The sequence below is a fragment of the Macrosteles quadrilineatus genome, unplaced genomic scaffold (genome assembly GCF_028750875.1).
Source record: "Macrosteles quadrilineatus isolate MER2022 unplaced genomic scaffold, UCM_ALF_1.0 Scaffold_6__1_contigs__length_79288215, whole genome shotgun sequence".
NCBI classification, from domain to species: domain Eukaryota; kingdom Metazoa; phylum Arthropoda; class Insecta; order Hemiptera; family Cicadellidae; genus Macrosteles; species Macrosteles quadrilineatus.
Genome location: NW_026542599.1, coordinates 13,750,564 through 13,775,309, shown reverse-complemented (window position 1 = coordinate 13,775,309; position 24,746 = coordinate 13,750,564). Strand labels below are relative to the sequence as shown.

Genomic DNA, 24,746 nt, shown 5'->3' with positions numbered 1-24,746 from the left:
ATGCTAGACAGAAAGGCTAGCACCTTGAAAGAAATCGTCTCCTGGTCGTCAAATACTTTTCTCCTGGGGTTACCTTATGAGGCCATCTTTCTTTTTGACTGTATTTTGGCCATCGTTCACTCTGAGCGGCGGGAGCAGGACGATCGCTTCATTGAACAAGACCAGACATGTAACCCGATCACAACCCGACTTCGACCTGTAGTACACGAGCATTTCACGGTAGAAAGGTTCTGTTCTGGCTTCCACCTTCGTGCTGACAGTGTGTGGTCGAGGTACGAGGTTGGTAGACCTTGGACATTGTTTGGAACCAACTACTTCAGTTTTGGCAATTGGGGACTGAAACTACGAAAAGGGTGGAAGAAGAATTGAATTCCGTTTTGAGCTTCTAATTTAAGGTATCAATGAACTAGTGGATTAGACATCATGCCGAAGTGAAAAATTAGTAGGCTGTAGTTGTTCCTATCGCGAGAACAGTTTTAAACATTACTGTTTATAAGTTGTTGAACGTTTATAAAATGTGCTTTCAAAATTTGCAATCCAAATTAAATTATCCTGGAAGTTCTGTTGACAATTTGGTAACTAAACCTGTCGAAATGTGGAAGAAAAACTTTCTACACAGTTTGTAAGTTTCTACAAAGAGTTTTGATGACGAGGAACAATTTATTGCAGTGATCGACTTGTTGAAAAAGAGTGATATTTGTTATGTGCAAACAGGTAGTCTTTAGTGGTTCTTTCAATGTGTTTGAAGTTAGAAATGCCTTTGTATGAAAAGGTGCCCAAAGAAATTTTCAATCCAAAGATCTTAAAGACATTGTTTGAAACCTGCTAGCTCTGGCTGTCGATGGCTGAACCTGGGTTAACTGGGGAAAGCCCTCTCAACGCGTTATTGGAACGCATACGCGTTTGTATTGCAGTCATCTACTTTACTGATAATAAGTTATATTTGTACTTTAAGTTTTCTGTCAAGGACTATGCTATAAAGGAATTGCTGCAGTCATCTACTTCTTTTTGAGTTCCTATTAGTATCGTTTATGCAAAATAACTTTCGTGTTGGAGATATATTTGCTGCATAGAAATGTCGTTTGAATTGTTAACAAGTGGTTGCCCGTAGTTGTTTTATTATAAGAACACTAAAGTTGTAAATCCAATTTACTATGACCCGTTAGCAAAATGTGTTTTTGCAGCAAAACGGAACGTTTAAAAACAATAATGGTATGAAATTGAATAGCTTGCCAATTATATCCTAACCTTTGTTTACAAATGTTAACTGATTTAGGAAGCACCAATCACCCACCAATTTTTAGGGCGGAAAATTGGATGTAATTTGAGCAATCTGGCTGCCACAGTCCATTGTTTTTGGGCGTCTTTATTGATTGGGAAACAAGTCGATTTTGTTCTAGTCTAACATCATATCTGTTATTTTTTTCAATGTTGGGTTCATTTAAACTATGCCTGATGACGAGTATGTTCCCATCTAAATAAATTGATTGATTGATATACTCCTATGGTAGCTTTTATGGACACTGCATATTGTAAAGACATTTAACGCATTGTTATAGAAATCGCATTCAAATATGAGGTTGCTAGTTCGTTTCCAAATTAGATCATTTCTGTGTCCAGTTGCATTTCGTCATAAGCTACAACGATGTAAAAACTACTGAGTTGTTTATATCGTTGATAAGCTATCAATTATTTAATGCAAGGGTTCAGTTTAGACTATTAGACAAAAAAGTGCTTGGTTAAAAATCAAAGGATCCAAGCCAGTAATAAAACACAGCAGTGTAAAGAATATTTGCCTTTCTTCATATTCCTTAGGTTTAATAACACTCATACAAGCGTCATCGTAAACACTACCTCACCAATACCAAATCCAACCAATTCAATAACATCAGAAGAGAATATAGTATATTACGTTACTAGTCCTGAAAATAAGTGTTTACCGGACGAGCGTGGTCGTTCCCGTGCGAGACGATGTCGAGTACGGGATTACCATACGAGTCCGGTACACACATTTTGGACGAGTTACGTACGATAGTTTACGCCATACTACTAAATCTGTACAAATCCTAATATATTTTCACCAACTAAAGGGCTAAAAATCCTTAGTCATAGCCTCTATAAGAGAGGTTATGTTTTTGATTAGAATAATTCATTGCCACCTAAATATAGTATAATCAGCTGATTGGTGTCCGGCAAAACTCATTACAGTACAGTGGTACGCAATGAAACCCCATTTGATTAAGCTGGCGGCAAACAGCTGTTTTCTGGACTAAATCCTTGCTGGGAAGTTTATCAAAATAATGTAGTGTGGCGTAAAAGTAATTTTCGAAGTTAACAAAAAGAAAACTTCCCTGTTGTGTTAAAATCTGTAACAGAAGACCGCAAGTAACGCGGAATTGTATCTAACTACACCCCCTGGCTGTAATTAACGAAGATATTTTCCACTTTGCTAATTGGGTTGATGGCTGATGCGCCCTTAACCCTTCTGCCAAACAAAGGTTCGCCCCCTCTCGCGAAACAAATGCGTTTTTAACTCTCTAAACGCATCCGCAATTTCAAGAGCTCCTGGTGCTCGAGATTGAAAGACTTGGGGGTAAGAGTTCGTATCGCTATTCGACGGAAATATTACAACCGTGGAGTGCTGGTGCATAATGGCGCATGAGAAAAACTTTTTTGAATTGTTTGGAATGGGTTTTAAGGATTGCTTGGGTAGTGTTCCAAATGATAAAACTGATATGGGGGAAATAGTTCTCGTTGAAATTTCATTGTTTGTTTATTTTTGGTTATGGTTAATGTTGTAGGATTATTGTGGACGTTTTCCAACGCGATTAGTAAAACTACTAAGGTTTCACAACGTTTAAGTATATCTAATCTGATCCCGTACTCGTGTTTACGTACCTAAAAGACAACAAGATTGATACCAGTAATACACAAATCATAAAAATTTGTGAATGGAAAATTAAAAAAAAAAACAGAGAGTGTTCTGGCTTTTTACAAATAGTTCAGTTTGGAAAGGTGAAGAAGTTAGTTTATGAGAAAGTAAACATTGTTTTACATCACATTCTGATCACATGATTGGCATGATTTGAACCCTTTACCTCAGGTCCCGCTCTTTACAACGAGACTAGCTTGCTCTCTTATAGCTATTTGATAATAATATCCAGTATTATTCACAGTACTCCACAAGAAGCAGTAGTTTTAGCAGTAATCACGGTAAGCTGGTCTTCAAAGTTTACTCTGATATTTGACATGGTGACCGAAGCCCTACCAATTTGATTTTTTACGTCGCCTACTCGTCCATTAGGGATTTAGTCGATGGAGGGGGCTAGAACCATGTCTGGAGTGAAATTTTATACCTCCCCACCATTGGACAATCCACCCCCTACTGGATTGTCCAACCTATAACAATCAGTACAGAGTTCTGGTAGTTCAATCAACGAGTTGACTCTTACTTCTTAAATATTAAATGTGATACCAGGTGAAGTTTGGTAAGACGTTTGACAGCCTTTACGAATAATTATGCTGTTAGGTTAGGTATTAAGCTCTTCCACATATACATATGTGTTGATATTGAGCTAGTCCACAAATACGCCGATAGTTTATGTGTTGGTATTGTGCTCTTCCAAATGTGCTGATAGTTTATGTGTTGGTATTGTGCTCTTCCAAATGTGCTGATAGTTTATGTGTCGTATTACCCTCTTCCACAAACGTGCTGATACGGTGGTTTATGTGTTGATATTGTGCTTTTCCACAAATACACTGATAGTTTGTTTGTTGGTATTATGCTCTTCCACAAACGTATTGATACGGTGGTTTATGTGTTGATATTGAGCTAGTCCACAAACGCTGATAGTTTATGTGTTGGTATTGTGCTCTTCCACAAACGTACTGATGCAGTGGTTTATGTGTTGATATTGAGCTAGTCCACAAATACACTGATAGTTTATGTGTTGGTATTGTGCTCTTCCAAATGTGCTGATACGGTGCTTTATGTTTTGGTATTGTGCTAGTTCTAATCCACAAATACGCTGATAGTTTATGTGTTGACATTGTGCTCTTCCAAATGTGCTGATTCGGTGGTTTATGTTTTGGTATTGTGCTAGTCCTAATCCACAAATACGCTGATAGTTTATGTGTTGACATTGTGCTCTTCCAAATGTGCTGATACGGTGGTTTATGTTTTGGTATTGTGCTAGTCCTAATCCACAAATACGCTGATAGTTTATGTGTTGACATTGTGCTCTTCCAAATGTGCTGATACGGTGGTTTATGTTTTGGTATTGTGCTAGTCCTAATCCACAAATACACTGATAGTTTCTGTGTTGGTATTGTGCTCTTCCACAAATGTGCTGATACGGTGGTTTATGTTTTGATATTGAGCTAGTTCACAAATACGCTGATAGTTTATGTGTTGGTATCACAGTATTATATTGTATGTAATATTATCCTCTTCCACAAACGTGCTGATACGGTAGTTTATGTGTTTAGGTGTTTATGTTGATCTAGTCCACAAATAAGCTAATAGTTTATGTGTTGGTATGTTGCTCTCTCACAAGTGCGCATGTAGTTTATGAGTAGTACTGTGATATTGCACTCCACTAATACTAATATGTTAATTACTGGCATGGTTCTTTTCCACAAATTCCCTGATAGTATGCCTATGGCATTCAGATTCACACGTGTAATGAATTTGTTGCTTTGGTGTTCAGTTAAACTTTTGCGGTTAGATAATATTATGGTATTCTGTCCCTTAACACATAAGTTTTAAGGGCCTAATGTGTTCATTTACACTTTGTATTTTTATTTCTGACAAATTCAGGATACAAATTTGCTCCGTAAATCAACTACGATGTTGGAAATGAAAACCTTCCTACCTCGGAAACTGTGTTTAAATAGACATAATTAAACCATAGTTTAATCGGTTAATGAATCCACTTAAATGCATTTTGTTATACATCGTGCTACTATTGTCTTTTCCCTTTAGGCGTTGTATGAATATTTAATAAAAATAAGCAGGCATGCTAGGAAGATGTTTAATGTCAGCAATTTTGTTCTATATTTTATTACATTAAACGCGTTTTAAAATTCATACAGTAGTACAACTAATTACCGGTATTCTACAATAAGATAATACACTGATGACATAAATTCTGGTGGATTTTATTTTAAATCAAATTAATTTACAAAGTCAAGTTCTGTGTACACGTTTACAGCTAAAGAGCAATCGGGAAGCGTCTTGAAATTTAGTTTATGCAAACATGACATGTTACAATCGAGCATGACTACAGTACTAATTTACCTATAAATTAATATTTTTGTTTGATGCTTTAACAATACTGTACCCCCAACTTGAATATTTATTTTCTTGAAGCAAAAAAAAACAATTTAGTGAGTACTACGAGCGGTACTGGCACTGTTGGAAAACCCAATTATTTCAAAAATATATTCTGAACCACATTGATAGTTTTAACATGCAGCCATGTAAATGCAATGCAGCTGCTACGTCCCTACGGCGTTCTGCATTGTTTATTTTCATGTAAAGATATACGCTTTGTTCCAGCCAATACACTGGCTGACGGCTTTTGACGAGTTATGATGTAATTTGATATTTCTGTTGTGCGGGAAGTTCCGAAGGATTCTGGTTCGCCCGAGTATGAAACGCGACCGATGTTCTTGGTGAACTTTGAAATCGTGGTAGCTTGTAGCGCATGACTCATTGAGTAGTTTTTTTGTAAAAAAAAATCGTGGTGTTATCAAGTATTGATTGAGGTATGTTTCGTAATGTTGATGATTTATGAGTCATAAGATTGGCAAATTAATCATTTGTGTGGATGGACACACAGATCGTTGAATTTAATTTAATCACGAAATACTGCAGTTTACAATTTTTGTCCTGTAAGTTAAGCTTGGTCTTGGTCAAAAGTTGGCGTATTCGGTATAAATTAGTCTTCCACATCTGCGTACTCTATCGGGTCGGTACTTTTCACATGGAAGGGGAATGCCTAATTCCCTCCATTGTCAAAGTTGCAACTAAAAAGAATCCACCAACCACGGAAATATTAGCTACTATCTACCATCAGCCTCTGGGACTCAAAATGTTAAACAAATTAAAAAGGTGAGAAAATTTAGAAAAAAAAACCTCCATCCTAAATATTGCTTGTTTTAACCGGGAATAACAGTTTTGACTGGTAACTAACACAACTTACATTTTCTAAAAGGTATTTTTTTCAAACAGATCTCAAAGCTCATACGAGCACAAGTGCCATAGAACCGAGTGTCCAGTTTGTAAAAAGGGTTGAGAGCGTACGTGATTACTCGAAGCATACATTACAGCGAGCAGAAGAAGAAAAGGCGTACGGTGGTAGGGGTGGAAGACATTGTGCAAGCACAGGAAGACTAAGTAAACATAGAGGAACAAAAGGGCTAATTAGAGGGAACAACAAAATGGCGGGCGAGGGTGGGGCTTGTGAAGAGTACTTGCTCCTTATAATAGGCTAAACTAGCCTGCGAGTCCTTCTTACAAGGGCTCTTCAGCTGACGAGGCCACGCACATGTTGAACTGCCAATCAGAGCTGCCAACATGTCAGGATGAAATTTCATAACTTTCATATGTATGACAGTGACGTGCTCGATGCTCATAAGTAAATGAGTTTGTATGTGGCGGAAATAGTTTTAGTTTATGAGTACGGGACATCAACAGTAGTAACCTGATAAATAAATTAAATAGGCTATAATGTATAAAATAAAGCATGTTAAGCACATTAATAATTGGTTGAAAACTCGAAAACACGAGTCTACTGTTGAACAACAGATTATACACATGTCCGTGGTCAAACTTATTGCTTTGGAAACGTAGTCTCTAAACTCAGTAAAGTTTTAACGGATATATTTTTATAATATAGACAGTGCATACACAAATAAAAGATTTAATAGTAATTGAAATATCTTTTACTGAGTAACATAATACAAGAATCACTACGACAGTAACGAATTTATTTCTTTACAACATTCTTTACTAGACATTTTCCTACAATAAATTTTTAGTTTTTTACGAGTGACATAACCCAAGGCCACGCTAAAAAGAACCATTTCTCCCTGGGAGGCTCCGGTTCGGGTTTTTTTCAATACACCGCAAAGTAAAATCGTAAACATTTCAAAATATTAAAAATATACCCAATGACTCTTAGTAGCCTGTGTAAGCAAACAAGAAAGAATATTTACATAAAAATCATGACTATGACTGTAATTTGTATTTTAATTAATTTATTCTTTATAAATCATTTTGATAGAAAAACATTTGTCACATTGATGTATTACAAATCAGGGTTTAGAAAAATGAAACATTTACTTTTCTATTGCTAGGACTAACGCATCTTTAGAAAATTAAATTATAACTGAACAATGTAGATAATAGAGAGATAAACATATAGATTAAATTCATATTTGACGTTCTTGAAAGAATTGTTGCCGATATATATGTACAGTATGTGTAAATATGAAAAACACACATTCTTTAATGTAACACTTACTAAAGTTCTCTTGAAGAAAGGCTCTATCTTCACACTATCTGGTGTAAACATGTTTTGGTCGATGTTTTACCTCATCGTCCCCAACCTACCATCAGTTAAGGGTGGGATTAATGAGGATTTACAAAATTTTATTGGAAAACCCCATTTTATCTCTCAATTATAATATGTATAAACGATCGGAAAGTATTTTAACATTTTAAGTCGTCCAATATTAACTTTTATGTCAAAACAGATTCAAGCTGTTCTGTTCTGTAGCTGTAGGATTGGGCTAAGTCATTTTATTCGTAAAAACATAAATATAGTCTAATGTTATCGTATTTCTTTTGTGGTGATTTCTAGTAATATTTTAGTAGAATAATTGAACGGATTTTCTTATCCTAGTAATAATTAGTTAATTCGTCAATTATTTAATTTCTTGCAATTCACACAGTTCTTAATAATAATCGAATTCGCAATTAATATAAAATATATAATTTTATTGACTTTTTACTTAGGTAATGTATTGCCTATTACAAGTAATAATAACTAATCAATAATTTTTTACAAAAAAAAATGACGAAAAAATAGTGCTTTGAAAAATTGGACACTAAAATAAATCTTATCACGGGTCATCGTATGCTACACCACAGATCAAAACCCTAAATCCTGTTACACCCTGTAAATTGTATCATCCTTATGGATCATTTGGAATAAATGTTTAACGTTTTCATCCGGTTTGTGTAGAGAGCGTTTTGTTATTTGGTACCAGAGGGGACCGAGTCCTGCTCAGCAAGGTTAATTTACAGTAATAGTTAAAACAATATAAATTTCAATGTTAAACTAAAGTGTGCAAACAATATTTTGGTACGGTACTTGGGAGATTGATTTTTTTGGGGGAGCCAAATCAAATAATCAGTGTTTTGATCAGAACAATTTGCCCATTGTCGAGTAAACCTCTGTGTAACCTTTGCTCAATAATTACAACTGAATGTTTCCTTTGTTATTGTACTTAATGTTGTCATTTGCTATTATAGGCCTACTGTGGATGGCTTTAATTGTTATAAACGTTATGATTCGTTTGTTTACGTTTTCCTTGACGAAACCGAACCGGACTACTTGGCAAGCAACCCATAACGCTAATATAAACATTTTCAATTTTTAAGTGAATTCTGTGGTGAATATTACGAAATATGAGTTTTCCTGAGGTAGTGGCTTTCGCCAAAGTGTTTAGGCCTACAATTCTCAAACTTTAGCCAAAATTAATCCTTCCGCTGAATTTCGAGTTACATTTTACCATCGATGTATATAACCTCATTTTACAGACATTGAAACACACAAACAGACATAGCTCGTGTTTAAAGTAGGATTATTTGCTTCTTGTTTTTTTACGAACTGAAAACTATGTTAACAAACTAAATTTATCTATTTATCAACTAATGTTTAGAACATTCTAACCAATAAGCGAAGCACAAATAATAAAACCTATCCTAAAATAAGATCAAATATTTTAGTCTGCATGATTTAGATTTTAATTTTAGTACAGGATGAGATGTCTACTTTCCCCAAACTCAATGTCAATTCCAATACACAAACCTTTTTCCACAAAGGCAGGCAATTTCAATACTCCAGTTACAAAGGGAGGCGGCAATAAGCGACACATGTTTAGGCAGGCGGGAGTTGTAGCTGACGAGAGGCAGGCGCTGCGGGGTTTATATGAGTAATAAGACGACCTACATGCCGATTGACTGCCAAGTAGATTTCTGAGATCGTAAACTTAACGGGGCTGCGCCCCTGCGACTACAGCCCTCCCCAGCTATAAACTCTGGTTACATGTGCCTGCCACCCCTAGCATGATACCAGGGTGTGTATGTAGCATGTGTTTATATTAGCGACAAATAGGGGTGTGCACCCACAGATTTCGTGTTTTTGTTGAAGGTAGAAATTGAAGAGGGTAACAGATTGAAAATGGTATTTTAATGAAATGATCTGTCTATAAAAGGAATTTCAGCTATGGATTAAATGTTCAAACTACAGTGGGGTAGAGTTTAGTGATAGTTTTTATGACATTGGTAGGTGTGAAACAAACTTTATTTTGGAAACAGTTAAGTCATTTCTGGCAATTATACATTAATTTGTGTATAAGGGACTCTTCAAAGAAAATATATTTTTAGAAAATGATTTTAACCCGAATGATTGAAATAAATTTTGCCTAAGAAAAACACGTGTTTACAATTACAACTAATGTTCCTAAAAACCAAGAAACACTACTTTTGGAACAGCACATTTTGATGTTGAAAACAGTTTTTTAGTGTTTACGACAGAAATTTTGTTTCCCACCAGTAGTCAGTAAATATCAAAGGGTGTTCCAAACATAAGAAAACATTTGTTTTGGAACAAGGGTTTCTGTATGTTTCTGTATTTCGACACTGATTATATCAATTCCCCGATACTCCCCACGCCTATCCACCACCATGTGACTACCTTACCTCGAGAGGGACTGACCTTGTGTTCTCGGGAACGCAATGATTAAATTGTTTTCAACAAAATGAAAGAAAAGTATGCACTATCTATTGTAAACTTTTGTTTTACAAACAAGTTTTACCAACAAAAAGTAAAGTTTCCAAACATTTTGTTCCAAACTCCGGTGTAAACACGGCTTTTATAGTGCGTTCAAACAGTCGTGGCACCTGAGGGATTAGGAGACCTCGAGGGTGTCCATGGGGTCTCCTAATCCGTCAGGTGCCACGGCTGTTTGAATGCACTGTAGTTGCAGTGATTATTATACAGTTATTGGTTTACAGTTATTGCTAATAAGTGCAGTATTAACTGCAGTTGAAAGAGAAACAACAGCAAATTTGTGACCACGAGATAACATAAGAGATATATAATGTGATGTGCTCTTGTAGGTTGCTGGGATTGCAAGGACCTCACACAGGGGCTGGGCTAGGACTGAGTCACAAGGAGAACTGTCATAGACTGCAGTACTTGGTGGAGAGACAGCAGCAACTTTGTGGCCTCAGTGAAAACATTCTTGGGGTTAGTCAAAGTTGAGATTTATCAATTTTTAGAACCAATGTAGAAAAATGTTATGGTTTGGGACCTATGTTGGCCACAAATGCCAATAACATATCCAGATACTTATAAGGGGCCCTTAACCCTTTGAGCCCAAGGGAATATTCATTATGACTTAACTTGGAGTGTTTTAGTGAATATTATGCAATTAAAATTAATGTACACACATACGGTCAACTGTTACCTAAGTCTTCTGTTTATTATAGCTGTGGACTCCCACCAAACACGTGAAATCCTTTTGCATGAGCTGCACACTTCATTTTATTAATATATAACTAGTGGAACCCCGTCGAAATCGACGGTTAATCTTGAGGTGTTATGTAAATTCAGCTAACTGCGTTGGATAGAGTGAAGTCATTAAAATCTTAGTTATATGAAGGGAGGATAAGCTAAGTAGGCCTATGACGATTGTGTTCCCTAAAAAACGTGATTGATGAATTCGTTTAACACAATATTTCCTACCTTTATTTTTATCGGCTTTAGGTTGCCCAAAAGGTTTTTTAGGAGTCTTATAATTGTTTGTTCATGAGTTTGTTTCATACCAAAGCCACTTTCACTATATGGGAGAATGAGTTCATATAATTAGTCTATCATGTTATGGAAGTTAAGAGTCAATATTTATTACTAACCACTAATTCCATCTGCTTTAGGAAAATCATTCAGATTGTATCCAGATTTATCTTAAAAGATGTAAATCTTCATCTTTTTTTCATAAAAATATCTGATTCTCCAGAAAGCAGTAACATTCTTACTTCGATCTCAGCAATTTTAAATCCTTCTCTTGCCACATCGACCCATGTATGTAATCATCCTGTTCTTACTTGATAATTCATTAACTTATGGGGTAGTTTTGCCTTGGCCAAATAGATCACATAAAGCTGTGCATGTATTTCGTTGATTGGAATGAACCATAATTGTAAGAAATTGTATCACAAATCTTGAACATTTGCGGAACCAATTCCATAAGCTAGTCCAGCATTGGTAACAAATTATGCAAATGCGATGAGATGTGATGACACTGTTGTGTTTCCGAATGTTTTGTATGTAGTGAGGTTTAGATGCGTTGTTCAACCTAGCTACATGTGTACATCAAAGTAAAAACTGTGTACACATTTTTTTAAATACCTGAATTGACATTAGTTCACCTACTTTACGAAAACCATAGACTCCGTAGTTAGTCTATTCCAAAACTTGAACACGGCTCTCATCCTCAACGTAGTCATCTATGACACAATTTTCAACCCGATTATCAAAAACTGTTATGAATCTCAGGTGTTCTTTCTTGAATTTAAAAATAAATGGTGATTGAAAGTAGGAAAAAATGCAAGTGCCAACCTTACAATATATGTATAAGCTAACCCGATAAGGAATAGTTATATGTTCCTTTGAAATTGATAAGTCACACTTATTTCATAATTTAAAATTTTCTAAGAGCAATAAAGCATAGATTTTTGAACAAAACATTTCAAACGTATCATAAATTCATCATTTTGTTGAAACTATAAAAAACTTGCCATGCAGTGGAGAATCCATTTAAAATCATAAATAATAATGTAAACATTTTAATTTTGACAGTTTCAGTAAACCTTTGAACACAATTTTAATATTAACAGCTGGTTCATTAAAAGTAGTGAAAAATTATCCATATGGTCGAAATGTAAACAAAATTGCAGAGTGAACTTTAAAGGCCTCTGGGGCAGAGCCCCAAGGAAATTTACATCGTTTCTCTTTTGAGGGCTCACCTACAGACCAATACCTTTCTTTAGACACCCCTACCAAGTTTCTACGCCCAGCCGTTCTCTCAAAATAGCTGTCATAAAGAAAAACAGTTTCAAATTAAGGAACGCGGCAGCGTTCCGCCCCGCCAAGTCCCCCAGCGGTACACAGCTGCTGCAGTGTATATATACATGACGTGACAAAGTGGCTTTTTTACTCGTCTATAGCTATGAAGAAACAAAAGCTATTAAAATAATTGTTCATCCACTGGATAGGGGCAATCATTCTTGGCAAAATAAAAAAAAGAATTTAAAAAAAGGTTGTGTTTGAGCCAAGAAAAACTAGTTTGAAAATTCACAAATTTTCCGTGTTCTCCTTCTTCTCCTTAAATGTTGACGGACCTACAGCCCAAACCACTGGCTCAATTTTAATGTTTTTTATGTTGTTTGAAAGCCCTTAGCGTGTAGATGTGCCTTTTGAGGGTCACAAGTCGGTGCGTTGACCCATAAACCCTTGGCAAGCCCTCAAAGTACGATTTTGGCCCATTTAAATAACATGGGATTAAAATCAAAACAAAAGAAGGATCAGCTGCGATTAAATCTCAATTAATTTAAAATGTTAGAGAAATTCATAGGATCAGCTGAAAAATTATTTTAAAACTTTTATAAAGTATTTTTTTCAGGTATACCGAATGATTTGAGCTACTTACTATATAAAATTACTTAGAGCAGTGATATTCCCCGATACTTTCCATTGAAAAATGCAGTGTACCGATGGTACACTGGTACAGCAGCTCGTCATTTTTAACAGTTTAATACTACTTATCAAAACATATGAAACCTAGGAACTTGAAACTTAGTACTAGTACTAAGGTTAGTTTTAACATTGTTTCTTCATAATATTGCCAAAATTTATTTAACTAAATAAGGTTAGTTTTATGTTTTGATACACTAAAACAAATAAAACAATCGGGAAAATCCGTCTACGTATGTTAAACAAGCAAAAAAGTGAATGTAAAAAGTGATATGTAAATTTAGGATAAAAATGAGTTTTTCAATATTTGTTTTGCCTTATGCTATTTCTAACAAACCTAATCTGTTTGATTACATTTTTACTTCTCTAATAAGGGCTCAATTTACACTAGTCTTTAGATATACGGGTTTAATTATCGGAACACTTATGTAACACCAATGCATTTTATGTGTAGTTGTGCCCTGGTCTATATATAAGAGAAAAGAGGATTTTTATTTTAACTGTTAATTTTCTACAAAAATAAATACAATCTAACAAAAAACCACTAAGTGGTAACACTTCCCCCGCCAAGTCAGCAACCCAAAAAAGACAATAAATCACCACTTTTCCGCCAAGTAAAACAATGTAATGTATGTAAGTTTGGCCACTTGGCGGCAGACTTTTGTTTGATCACTTTAAAAAATACCATAAAATTATTTTCATTGAGCAAGTATCTCTCCCAATAGTACATTGCTAGATGAGAGCTTATTTTACAAAATTTGACCTTATTTGTGTCACATTTCATAAAATCATAATAGTGATGGTTTTATATTTACTGATTACCTCGAAATTATTATACTTAGTTGGACTAATTAATTAGGGAAGTTGATTTGTGAAATTATCCACCAACGTAACTTTAATGAAAAAAAAACAAGCAAAAGTCTGCCGCCAAGTTGCCAAACTTACATACATTACATTGTTTTACTTGGCGGAAAAGTGGTGATTTATTGTCTTTTTTGGGTTGCTGACTTGGCGGGGGAAGTGTTACCACTTAGTGGTTTTTTGTTAGATTAATATATAGATACGAATCCTTATCTATTGTGCTGTCCTGCTTTCTTCTGGCCAAGGAGACAAAGAGCTCTGTTGATCAGGGCCTGTTGTTCCACTGGTAAACCCAAAGGCCAATCGAAGTACTGTAGTTCTAAACTTTACCTGTAGACTGCAGAACGTCAGTAACAGTTAGACGGTTTTGTTGGGTTACATGGTTGGGGTATGTGACTCTTTGATGGCCAATATATCTATGGGTCTAGAATGGTTTAAGCATAATATTCAAATTAGTTCATTTGGAAGTGGTGAGGGTTTCATTTATTTTTATAACATTTTCTTTTAGAAATAAGAAGAATTCATATCAAAGACAATCTTCATTTTGTGATTTCTGAGGGAGAGTAAAATGTTACTATCAAACAAGTACGGTAGGTGTTTCAAATATAAAATTTTTGTTGCAACGTTTAGAAATAAACAGTAAAATTAAAAAAAGTCTCCATGAAGTCTAAATATAACTTGCCAAATACAAAACTCTCCAATCAGATATTTGGTTGATTTGTCACAAATGTTTTATCCCGGTACCCTATTGTTATTAATTCTCTTGAAAACTACTTCATTCATGTATTTAAAACTGTTAATTCAATTTGCATACCTTTTCCCCAGGCTATTGGCAACGGTGCTAAGATGAGCATAGAGGAATGCCAACACCAGTTCCATATGAGCAGATGGAACTGTACGACATTCAGCAACACCTCTTCTGTTTTCGGAGAAGTTGTCACGATAAGTAAGTAACGTTTGATGTGATGAAGTAATTATTTTTAATGTTTGATAGAGGATATTGATACAATTTTATAGTAAAGAAAGAAGCGTTTGGATTTTGTATTACGGAAAAGACCAACTGGGGTTTGTTGAGTCTGTTGTTCAGTTGACAGCTATAGTTCGGCCGCTTAGAAAACGACCTGCGCGCTAATGCTAAACCAATGCTGGAGGAGGTTGCTTTCTAATCGGCCGAACTATATTTGTCCTTGATCGTTGCTTAAATAATACTCTGGTTACAAAGAATCAGCTGATCATTAACAAAAATACACACTTTAATTACTGCACAGAGAAGTAAAGTAGAGACGATACTTTATTATGGTTATTACGATTGTTATTACGATATTATTTACGATTGTGCGCTTTCCCCGAGCAAGGAAGAGCCTGAATGGCGAGCACTGTGGGGAAAGTTCTATTGCACAGGGCAAAGGGTCTTCCTCTAGCTTGATTGTTGTAGTATGTAATGGAGGGGGAAAAGGAGTACCATGGGGGTTAGGAGTACCGGTAGCAAATAGTGCTAAACACCACTTAAATGTACCAATGAAGGATTCCTCTGCACCTTACTTTCTCTGTGGTTACTAGTACTAATTGTAATTGTTATGTTGTAATTTTTTTTATTTTGTCGGATATATTAGAAATAAGCTGGATACCATGGGAAATTTCTTCGATGCACCAATCTAGGATCTGATCATTACGCTAATGTGCTTAGAAAAGTGAGTTAAGTGGCTTAAATGTAGACAAAAATGAGAGATAAAAATTTAGGAGAGAAATCTTTAATAGAACTTATTTATTTATTAAATTACCAATTAAATCATCTTAAAATATCAATTTTGTAAACAATTAAACAGCTTTATTCATAATGATTCTCAGGCCCAATTGTTATCAAATGTTTCAGTAAATCTACACAAATCACAGACTTTCATTGCTCTTAGGATGGTTCATTTTCTCATTTAGAAGTAACGACAATGAGTAAAAGGACAAAGTACTTAATAAAGTAGCTTATTGCACATAAATGAAATGAGAAAAAGACCATTAACAGGAATTGAGTAAATAAACAGAAGCAACAAAAAGGACATCTAGCTTAGACAGACTCATAAAGTCTAATGGGGTCTTACTGTTTACCTCTGATTCAATAAAAACAGAGTTTAGAAGAAATCACATTTTTGTGTCTGCTAGCCAAGCAGTCTTTACTTATTTGTTTTAATACAAAACACATCATTTGAAATATTTCTCATTTTATCTTTGTATACAAGATGTATTAAAGACTCTAATTTAATTTGACTTATACTATGTTTCCCATCAGTACTTAAAATTAGGAAGTATCATATGGGTCAAAATAAAAAGAAAATTAAGAATGAGGTTTTTTAAACTCCTTTTTAAGTAAAATGTCTGCCATTTTCTAATCTTATTGAAAAAATTATCTAATAAACTATTGAAGAACGAACTTTAAAGTAAGTAGTGAAACTTGGGTACTTTCCTGTTAAAGGGAACATTCATTATTATCGATGATTTTTCTCTCGATATATCGATATTAACAAATTGAAACAAATCAGCTGACAACTACGATAAATATTGTTCAGTATCAACAAACAATAATGAAATGAAGCTGTTCTAAAAAAAAAACCTAACATAACTAACCAAACTTGCTGTAACATTTAAAAATGCCGTGTTTAACTTGCCTTTTATATTATCAAACCCAAACGGAACTTTTAAATGGTACAGCAAGTTTGGTTGGTTATGTTAGGTTAGCTTAGAACAGTTTCATTTTTTAATCCATATAATAGACTATTTTAGCCTAAGATCAGTCAGTTGTTTTCAATTTGTAATGGATCGGAAAACAAAAAAAATATCGATATATCGAGAGAAAAAATTAAAAATTATTTAAGTTAGTGTTTAAAGTATTTACAAACTAATTAAAACAACAAAAATATTGCCAACCTATAGGTATTTTACTCAAGTTTACTGTTATTTTAATTATTTTTTTACTAAAATGACTGAAACCTGACCAATTTTATGAAACACCTTTATTTAGAATTTTAAATTACCTATCAAAGAAGAAAGAACAACAAGTTCAAAATTATTGATAAATAGCTGAAAAACAAAAGTTTTAGTTGCACAGGCCAAGTGCACCCTGACATAGCTTGCATCAACAATCAACTTATTAACCAACTGAATAAAAAACCCTAAATAACAATTTGTTGTATTTTATACATTTTAGCTCATAACATGAACACATTTTGTTAATTAAACTCAAGGTAACAGTGTTAAAACCTCTGATGGATGACAAAAGCGATAAACCAGTCTCATAATACCAAAGTGATGACTTAGCAGATGGTAGTAGTAAAGTAGGGAAGGAGCTAAAGAGACAATAAAGACTCTGAAGGGATAATAAAATGCTCCTATAACACTCCAGAACCCTCGACTGAATTATATTGTAAACTAAAGTCATTGCTCTCTAACCGAACTCTCTTCAGAATATCTTTAAATTGGAAAGTTATGTTCTTTCTAGAATATTTTTTCCTAGTAATCTTTGTTCATGTACGACAATGAAACTTCAGATTTTGACTTTTTTAAACTTTTGGAAATTATCAGTCCTTTTGAGGTTTCTATCTTATTTTGTTGTCGATATTGACCTAGGGCTCTGTCCCCTGGACTTTTAAAAATATTACGTTAACATGAGGATAATTTTCTTCATTTTTTCCCTAGAAAACACCGAAAAACTGTAATTTTTATGTTTTGAGCTTGAATAGCCAATAGTCCATTAAATTAACGGTAAATTTTACAAAAACTGAGATCCATGTCATCTAAAACTACCTATGACTCTCTATTTTAATCTGTATTTACAATAATGTTAGGATTTACAATTAAGTCTTCCTTATTTGAACGTTATTCTAAAACCTTTGGACTTTTTAATAATTGAGGTAAGTGGACAATTGGATTAATATGCATAAAGTAATGTTATCAATTATTTTCTTATATAACATTTTTGGCTGTGAGCCACTTAAGTTTTAAAACAACTAATTTGTAACACTGATGACCAGACACCCTGTATACAAGAATTTGAGTTGGATGCAAACTTTTCTTTATACAGAAAATTCTTCTTTGTGTTGTTAACTCTTTCTTTTGGTAAATATTGTATACTAGCTCAAAATTAACATTTTTGCAGAAAGTCGAGAAACAGCGTTCGTGTACGCGATCTCGTCAGCTGGTGTTGCGTACGCGGTGACCCGTGCTTGCTCCAGAGGTGAATTAACAGAATGTAGTTGCGACAATCGTGTACGACTGAGAAAACCTCGTAAGAACTGGCAGTGGGGAAGCTGTTCTGAAGTAAGTACTTTTACATGTTATTATCAAGTTGACTATTTAATTAAGCTGAATTTGGCCATACATTTTGAGAGCAGTTATGACTGTTTGTGCTCATCATCACCCTAATTTAATTTTAATAACACACAGAATAACTTTTTAGCTGTACTGTATATATAATTTTATTTAGGTTATGTTCGTTTTTTTAGTTATGGTAATTTCCTTACTGGTTTTTAGTGTTTTATAAATGCCTAAAGTGAAATCAGCTGATTTAGCGAGTGAGAATGAATAAAGCGGAAATGGGCTATTTTTGGTACTTTTTACAGTTGCGGCATGTGATCATTTCCATGCAGTGAACTTGAAAATTATACAGCTGTGGAAAATATACAAGTGTTTCTTCAAAACAAATTACCATTTTTTATCTTTTGTGTCAATTGTTTTGAAGTGGAACAGATTTTTCTATAACCGTGGAGAGCACAGTCACCCCAGCCTTACACTTCTTTTCTTGGAGCATTGATTTTACAGCAATTTGTATTGCAGCATTTTATATTGAGTTTATAAAATTTACTGTGCGGCTCATTATAAAAGCCATACAAATTATATTCTCGGTATGTATATTTCAATTCATCATTATGTTCTGTAGGCCTGTGATAATGACAGATGTAGTGGTTTACAGGATATCCATTTTGGAGAGAAGTTCAGTCGTGAATTTGTGGACGCCCGAGAAAACCATGAAACTGCCGAAGGCTTAATGAACCTTCACAACAATGAGGCGGGAAGGAGGGTATGTAATTTTTTTAACATTTAACATAATTATTAATTAGGCACAACGTAATGCATATTAATGTTTAAACTAGTGTACATGTTGCTCGAATTCGAGCAATCGTAAAGTATTACAGGATTTGCAAACCAATAACAATCATACTTAGCTATCAACATTTCAACAAAAACACACCTACCTTCCCTGTAGCAGCAAACCTATAAGTACTCATATTAAAATTAACTTAATGTTATTTAAATGGGAAAAAATTACCATTTTCAGGGAATATCTTTGTATTAATTAATCCAGGTAAATGGAAATTCCCTTGGTCTGAAGGTTTCCTGCGGATACACAATTTTAATAACAGCAAAGATTGAAGAATCTGAATTATTACTTATATCCATGAATTTATCTAACAATTATTTCCTGTAAAATATTATTACAGCAGTTCAAAAATATTGAAACAAACTCGATCAACAAATGATGTAACTGAAAGAATTCCATACTAATGACATTAACATAGTTCGACAGTTCAATTTAATCAATGTTAAATGTTTACATTCGGGCATAGACAAAAATGATTCGGGCGAGTGACATATTTTATTAATGTTTATGATCCTTACTGTTCCTGTTCTAATAATCATGCAGTATTTAATATGTTTGAACCAGCTGTGTGGAATTGTGAAATCAAAATTAGTTTGACAGTTAGTTCTGCTTGTTTACATTTTTAAATTTTGTGGGTTTGTTCTTTGTTACCATGGATACCATCAATAAATATTTCACTCTTTATTTCTGACAACAGCTGGAGTTCCATAACGCCTCTTTCACACGAAGCGGCGCGCGCCGTACGGCGTCCGCCGCGCGGCGCTGCGCCGGACAAGCGTGTGTCTTCACACTAGTACGGTTTCGTGCGGTGCGCGCCGTACGGCACTCCTAAATATTTATTATTTTCTGTTCAGTTGTGGCTTTTAAATGAATACTCCACTTAAAAGTTCAAATTAAATGAAAAGGATAATTTTAAATATAATAAACTAGTGCACCTGTTGCTCGAATTTGAGCAATTGCAAAATATTAAAGGAGTTTTTTTACAAAAACTGTCACTATTTCCGTTGACGTGTGAGAGTCAACTCAAAGATAATGTAACCAATCACTCCACTCCAGTTATCGAAACTGGAAACGAACTCACTCTGAAAACGAATGCTCACTCCACTCCATCTATCGAAACTGAAAACGAAAACTCTTGTGTGCATCTTGTGTGTACTATGAACAGCTGTAATTAATACAAATTATTCGTCCGTTTAACTAAACAAAATCTTGTCTTCATAAGATATACATTGGGATTTTGATGGCCTGAGGGGCAAAGCCCGAGGACTTTTACTAATGAATTGGTGAAAGGGGGCGTGTACACAACAAATACTTAATTTTGACACATCGTTTGTAAAAATCGGTTCATTATTAACGGAGGAGTAGTATTTCGTAGAAATCACCTTCACGTATTATATATAAGTATTCGTCATATCTGAAAATATTGTATTCTAGAAGTTAAAAAAAATGTTTCATTACGTATAAATTACTAAATTATTAATTTAATACTAAATATTCTCCTCTAGTTATTAAAGGAAAATTTTTGTTTTAATACTTTAAGTTGGTCGATTTGCATGGGATTAACATAAAAATGTATGTTTTGTAATAACTTTAAATATATTATTTTCCGATACAACGATATATAATTTCTTAATTAACTGTTGCACCCTCTTGGTCAGGTAGTTTGCCTAAAATGAGGCAGTGTAGGGGTTGGGCCGTGCGGCGCGCGCCGCACCGTGTGAAAGCTCCCATAAGAACCAATGCACCTTCACCGAGTTGTCCGGCGTGGACGCCGCGCGGCGCTGTCGTCCGGCTCAAGGTGCATCCGGCGGTAACTCGCGCGCCGTGCGGCGAATTCGCCGCGCGGCGCGCGCCGGACATAGTGTGAAAGGACTCATATACTCCCATAGCCCTACGCCGGATCCGGCGGGCGCCGCACGGCGCGCGCCGCGTCTTGTGAAAGAGGCGTAACAAATTTTGTTTCCCATGTTAATCTTATGGATAAATACAAAACTTTAAAGGGCCCCAGGCCCTCACTCTCTAATTATTTCCTTAAAAAGAAAGTTTCCTGCACAACTTCACGTTACGCTCTTTCCAATGACACCAAAAACATGTCAATTGGTTCAGTAGTTTCGGAGGAGTAATTGTCACAAAAAATCTGCTTGCGTATTAAATAAGTACTAGTGTACATGTTGCTCGAAATCGAGCAATAGCAAAGAAGTACAGGAGTTATTTATAAACAAATGACTTGTTTAAAAACTAATAACAGTCATAATTTCCGATGATTTTGAAAGAGTCGACTAAAAGATAATTAACTGATGGCAATACTCACAATTTACATACCAGTCTTATTCCAGTTTAAAGGGTTATTTTTTATTTATCAAACTGCTCATGGACGGGAAAAGGTAAGCTTACAATTTAAGTCAACGTAAAAAAGCTGTCAGCTTTTATAATGTACCGTATCTAAGTTATTTAGCCAATTTGTAGACAATAAGGTGTAGGCTACTTTAAACTCTACAGAACAGAGTTAGGCAAAAACCGGCAGAGCTCTAAAATTGTGTTATTTATCATAGGCATACTCATATGCCAAATTCTTAAAATAAAAATTCAATAATTAATAACTTATATCATAGACTAACCAACACTAAGGGAGTATGTTTTATCTATGCTTATATCATTAAACACAAACCAACATCCAAAACTATACACATTTTTAATACAACATAGATAATTATTTACACATTACTGTTTACAATTAACATATGTTCTTTTTCTCACTTTTAATTGTTGCTTCGCAACGGGAAAGATCGGTTTCATAATCATTGAAATGGATTCATAATAAATAATCTATCATCAAGTTTAAGATTAAATAAACCTACCACATAGTTGTTTTATTTTTTTTTATCAGCTGTCTGAAATTGTGAAATAGGCATTTGACAGTTCTGGTTGTTTACATTTAAATGTCAAAGCAAATGTAAATATTGTGAATTTTCTCATGCTTCCATGGAGACCAATTATTAATATTTAATTTCTGACAACAGCTGGAGTTTCAAAACAATGTTTGTTTCCCATGTTAATCTTATGGAGAAATACAAAACTTTAAAGGGCCCCAGGGCCTCACTCTCTAATTATTTATCTAAAAAGAAAGTTTCCTGCACAACTTCACGTTACGCTCTTTCCAATGACACCAAAAACGTGTCAATCGGTTCAGTAGTTTCGGAGGAGTAATTGTCACAAAAATCCTGCTTGCGTATTAAATAAGTATAGATAGATTAATAGGCATTACATGCTGATAACGAATAGTTTTTGAATTTCAGCATTAACTTCTAAACAACTGAACAAAAAAATTTAATATAATTCATTAAAGGAAGTAGACAAAATAATTTTTCTGGACACTTGAAAAACACACAATAATTGATACAAAAACCATACAAAAGAGTTGTAATCGATGCCGTAAACCCACAACATCAAATCAAAACATCAATATTTCAAAAAATGGCATACAGACTCCACAATGTTCCACTAAGTCCATAAAATTACACATAGAACTAAATATAATGAAACACATTATTGTAGCCGATGGATACATAACACATCATAACACCATGTGAGTTTTCTTCAACAGTTTTTGAATTTAATATACAGTACAGCTTTATGTTCAGAAATTATCATTGCAATACAATATCTTTAGGGATGGATAAATGTATATGATTAGAAAAGTTTTGATTATGACCAAATGAAATATCAGGTGCTTTTCCAGGGCTTAGTAGTTATTTGGGAGTTTTAGATATCACCCTGTTTTGTAACCAATAACAAGAGCTGTGGATTTTCTACTCCTTAAAATATCGTTTTCAAAAACACTATTTTTATTCGCAGATAATCCGATCACAGATGCAGCGAGTTTGCAAATGCCACGGAATGTCTGGCTCATGCAGTGTGCGTGTTTGTTGGCGAAAGCTGCCCTCATTCCGTCAAGTCGGGGACATTCTCACGGCCAGGTTTGAAGGAGCCTCGTACGTAAAAATGGTGGAGAAACGCCGGAAAAGAGTGAAAAAATTACGAGCTGCCATCAGAGAACTTAAACAACCTAACAGGACAGAGCTCGTATACCTTGAGGAATCACCGGATTATTGCGAGCGTAACGAGACGTGAGTATAATGTACTTTACAACATCGCATTTAACAAATTTTTTATCAGCAATTATACAGCTTGGGAAAAAACTATGTTCAGTGTTATCTTCATGAATAGTCTCTTCCACTATCACACACTGTAGATTTGTGGTGTTTGGGTGATGACCGTGTCAAAAGCGATGAAATACCTCTGTACACCGCCTCAATTTAGAGTACCTTCTGCAATATCTGATGGCTGACTCCCACACAGATGTATCAAGTGTTGTTTTCTGGTAGTGAAGATAACTCTAGATTAATTAAGTAGACATGGTTTTTAAAGGAAAGGTCATAAAGGCCTAGGAATTAATTTAGGACGAAAGATTCCATATACAACTTAATCGTAGAAAGGAGTTGCAGGAAGTTAACAAAAAAATTCACAACACAATAATTACTGAGATGATATCCAGCCCCTATGTGGCTATAGGAACAAGCAAGGAGGATAAGGTGGGTTTTGAAGACTAGAAGAAGAGTAGGAAGAATGTGTTTTGCATGCTAGAAGTCGATGGGAAAATTCTACCTCGTACCAGATTTCTCCCTCTGAAACCCGCCAAATTTACTAGACTATAAGATCAGTTAGGTATCCGACTCATAACAAGTCCACTTTACAAATATTTTGTATTCTTTTACAGATTTATTTTCAGAAATTATAACATCTTACTTGACAGGTATAGATAAATTAAGGATTATGGGTAAATTAGAGCAATTGCGACCCAGTATAATTTTTTATTTTAGTTTGGAACTTTTTATGAAAGAATGCAAACAAATGTTGAGTCGTATTAAAAGTTTCACAAATCATGATGCTGTTTACAGGCTGGGAGTGCTGGGTACGAGGGGTCGGCTTTGTAACCGAGGCAGTCCGGGACTGGACGGATGTCGTCTGCTGTGTTGCGGCCGAGGGTACCAGACGAGGGTGAAAGAGGTGGAAGAGAAGTGTCACTGTCGCTTCGTCTGGTGTTGCGACGTCAAGTGTGACTTGTGTCGGTACAAGAGAGAAGAACACATCTGCAACTGAACGTCCTCCGATGTTCAGAACACTTTTGCGATCTGTCATTGTGTTGTATTTTCCGGTGTTCTACGCCAGAACACATGTACAACTGAATGTTGCCACATTTTGTCCTTCATCGAGAACACTTTTGCTACTGAAATATCTGTGTTTTAATTTTAGGTCAAATGGTCTTTTCACACACTCCTTTTGACTACATTACATTTTGGGAGGTAAGGGAACTCTTACCTTTTTTCAAGTAACCTAAATATCTACATTTACCTAACCACCCTATCCAATATCTAAAGTAGATCGTTAGGTAAATGTAGATATTTAGGTCACTTGAAAAACAGAGTACACTTGAAACGTAATGTTAGTCACACTTAGCGTAGGAAAAGTCCATTTTACCTTAAACTATGTATGTCTGCCACTGCTACGTCACACTTTCCATGCTCCATTCCAGAACACTTGTAACAAAACATGATTGCCATGACACATGCGTTCTCTACTCGAACGGCTGCAGATGATTGCCATAGTGTTTCAATGTTCTTCTCTCTGAA

At 34.9% G+C, this 24,746-nt stretch overlaps 1 protein-coding gene across 1 annotated transcript; it reads left to right on the top strand.

The window, feature by feature from the left end:
• On the top strand, window positions 1–24,746 carry LOC128996619 (protein Wnt-4-like). Its single transcript, XM_054422024.1, has 7 exons — window positions 1–272; window positions 10,415–10,544; window positions 14,736–14,856; window positions 18,055–18,215; window positions 18,868–18,975; window positions 22,912–23,183; window positions 24,015–24,746. The coding sequence occupies exons 1-7, from the start codon at window positions 1–3 to the stop codon at window positions 24,214–24,216; spliced, it is 1,266 nt and encodes a 421-aa protein (XP_054277999.1). The 3' UTR covers window positions 24,217–24,746.

Bases quoted from the DNA above. Each gene is read 5' to 3' on its own strand.
- LOC128996619 (XM_054422024.1), top strand. From the start codon at position 1: ATGCTAGACAGAAAGGCTAGCACCTTGAAAGAAATCGTCTCCTGGTCG. The intron at 18,216-18,867 runs GTAAGTACTTTT...AGTGGTTTACAG, and splicing joins AGTGGGGAAGCTGTTCTGAA to GATATCCATTTTGGAGAGAA. The intron at 23,184-24,014 runs GTGAGTATAATG...TGCTGTTTACAG, and splicing joins TATTGCGAGCGTAACGAGAC to GCTGGGAGTGCTGGGTACGA.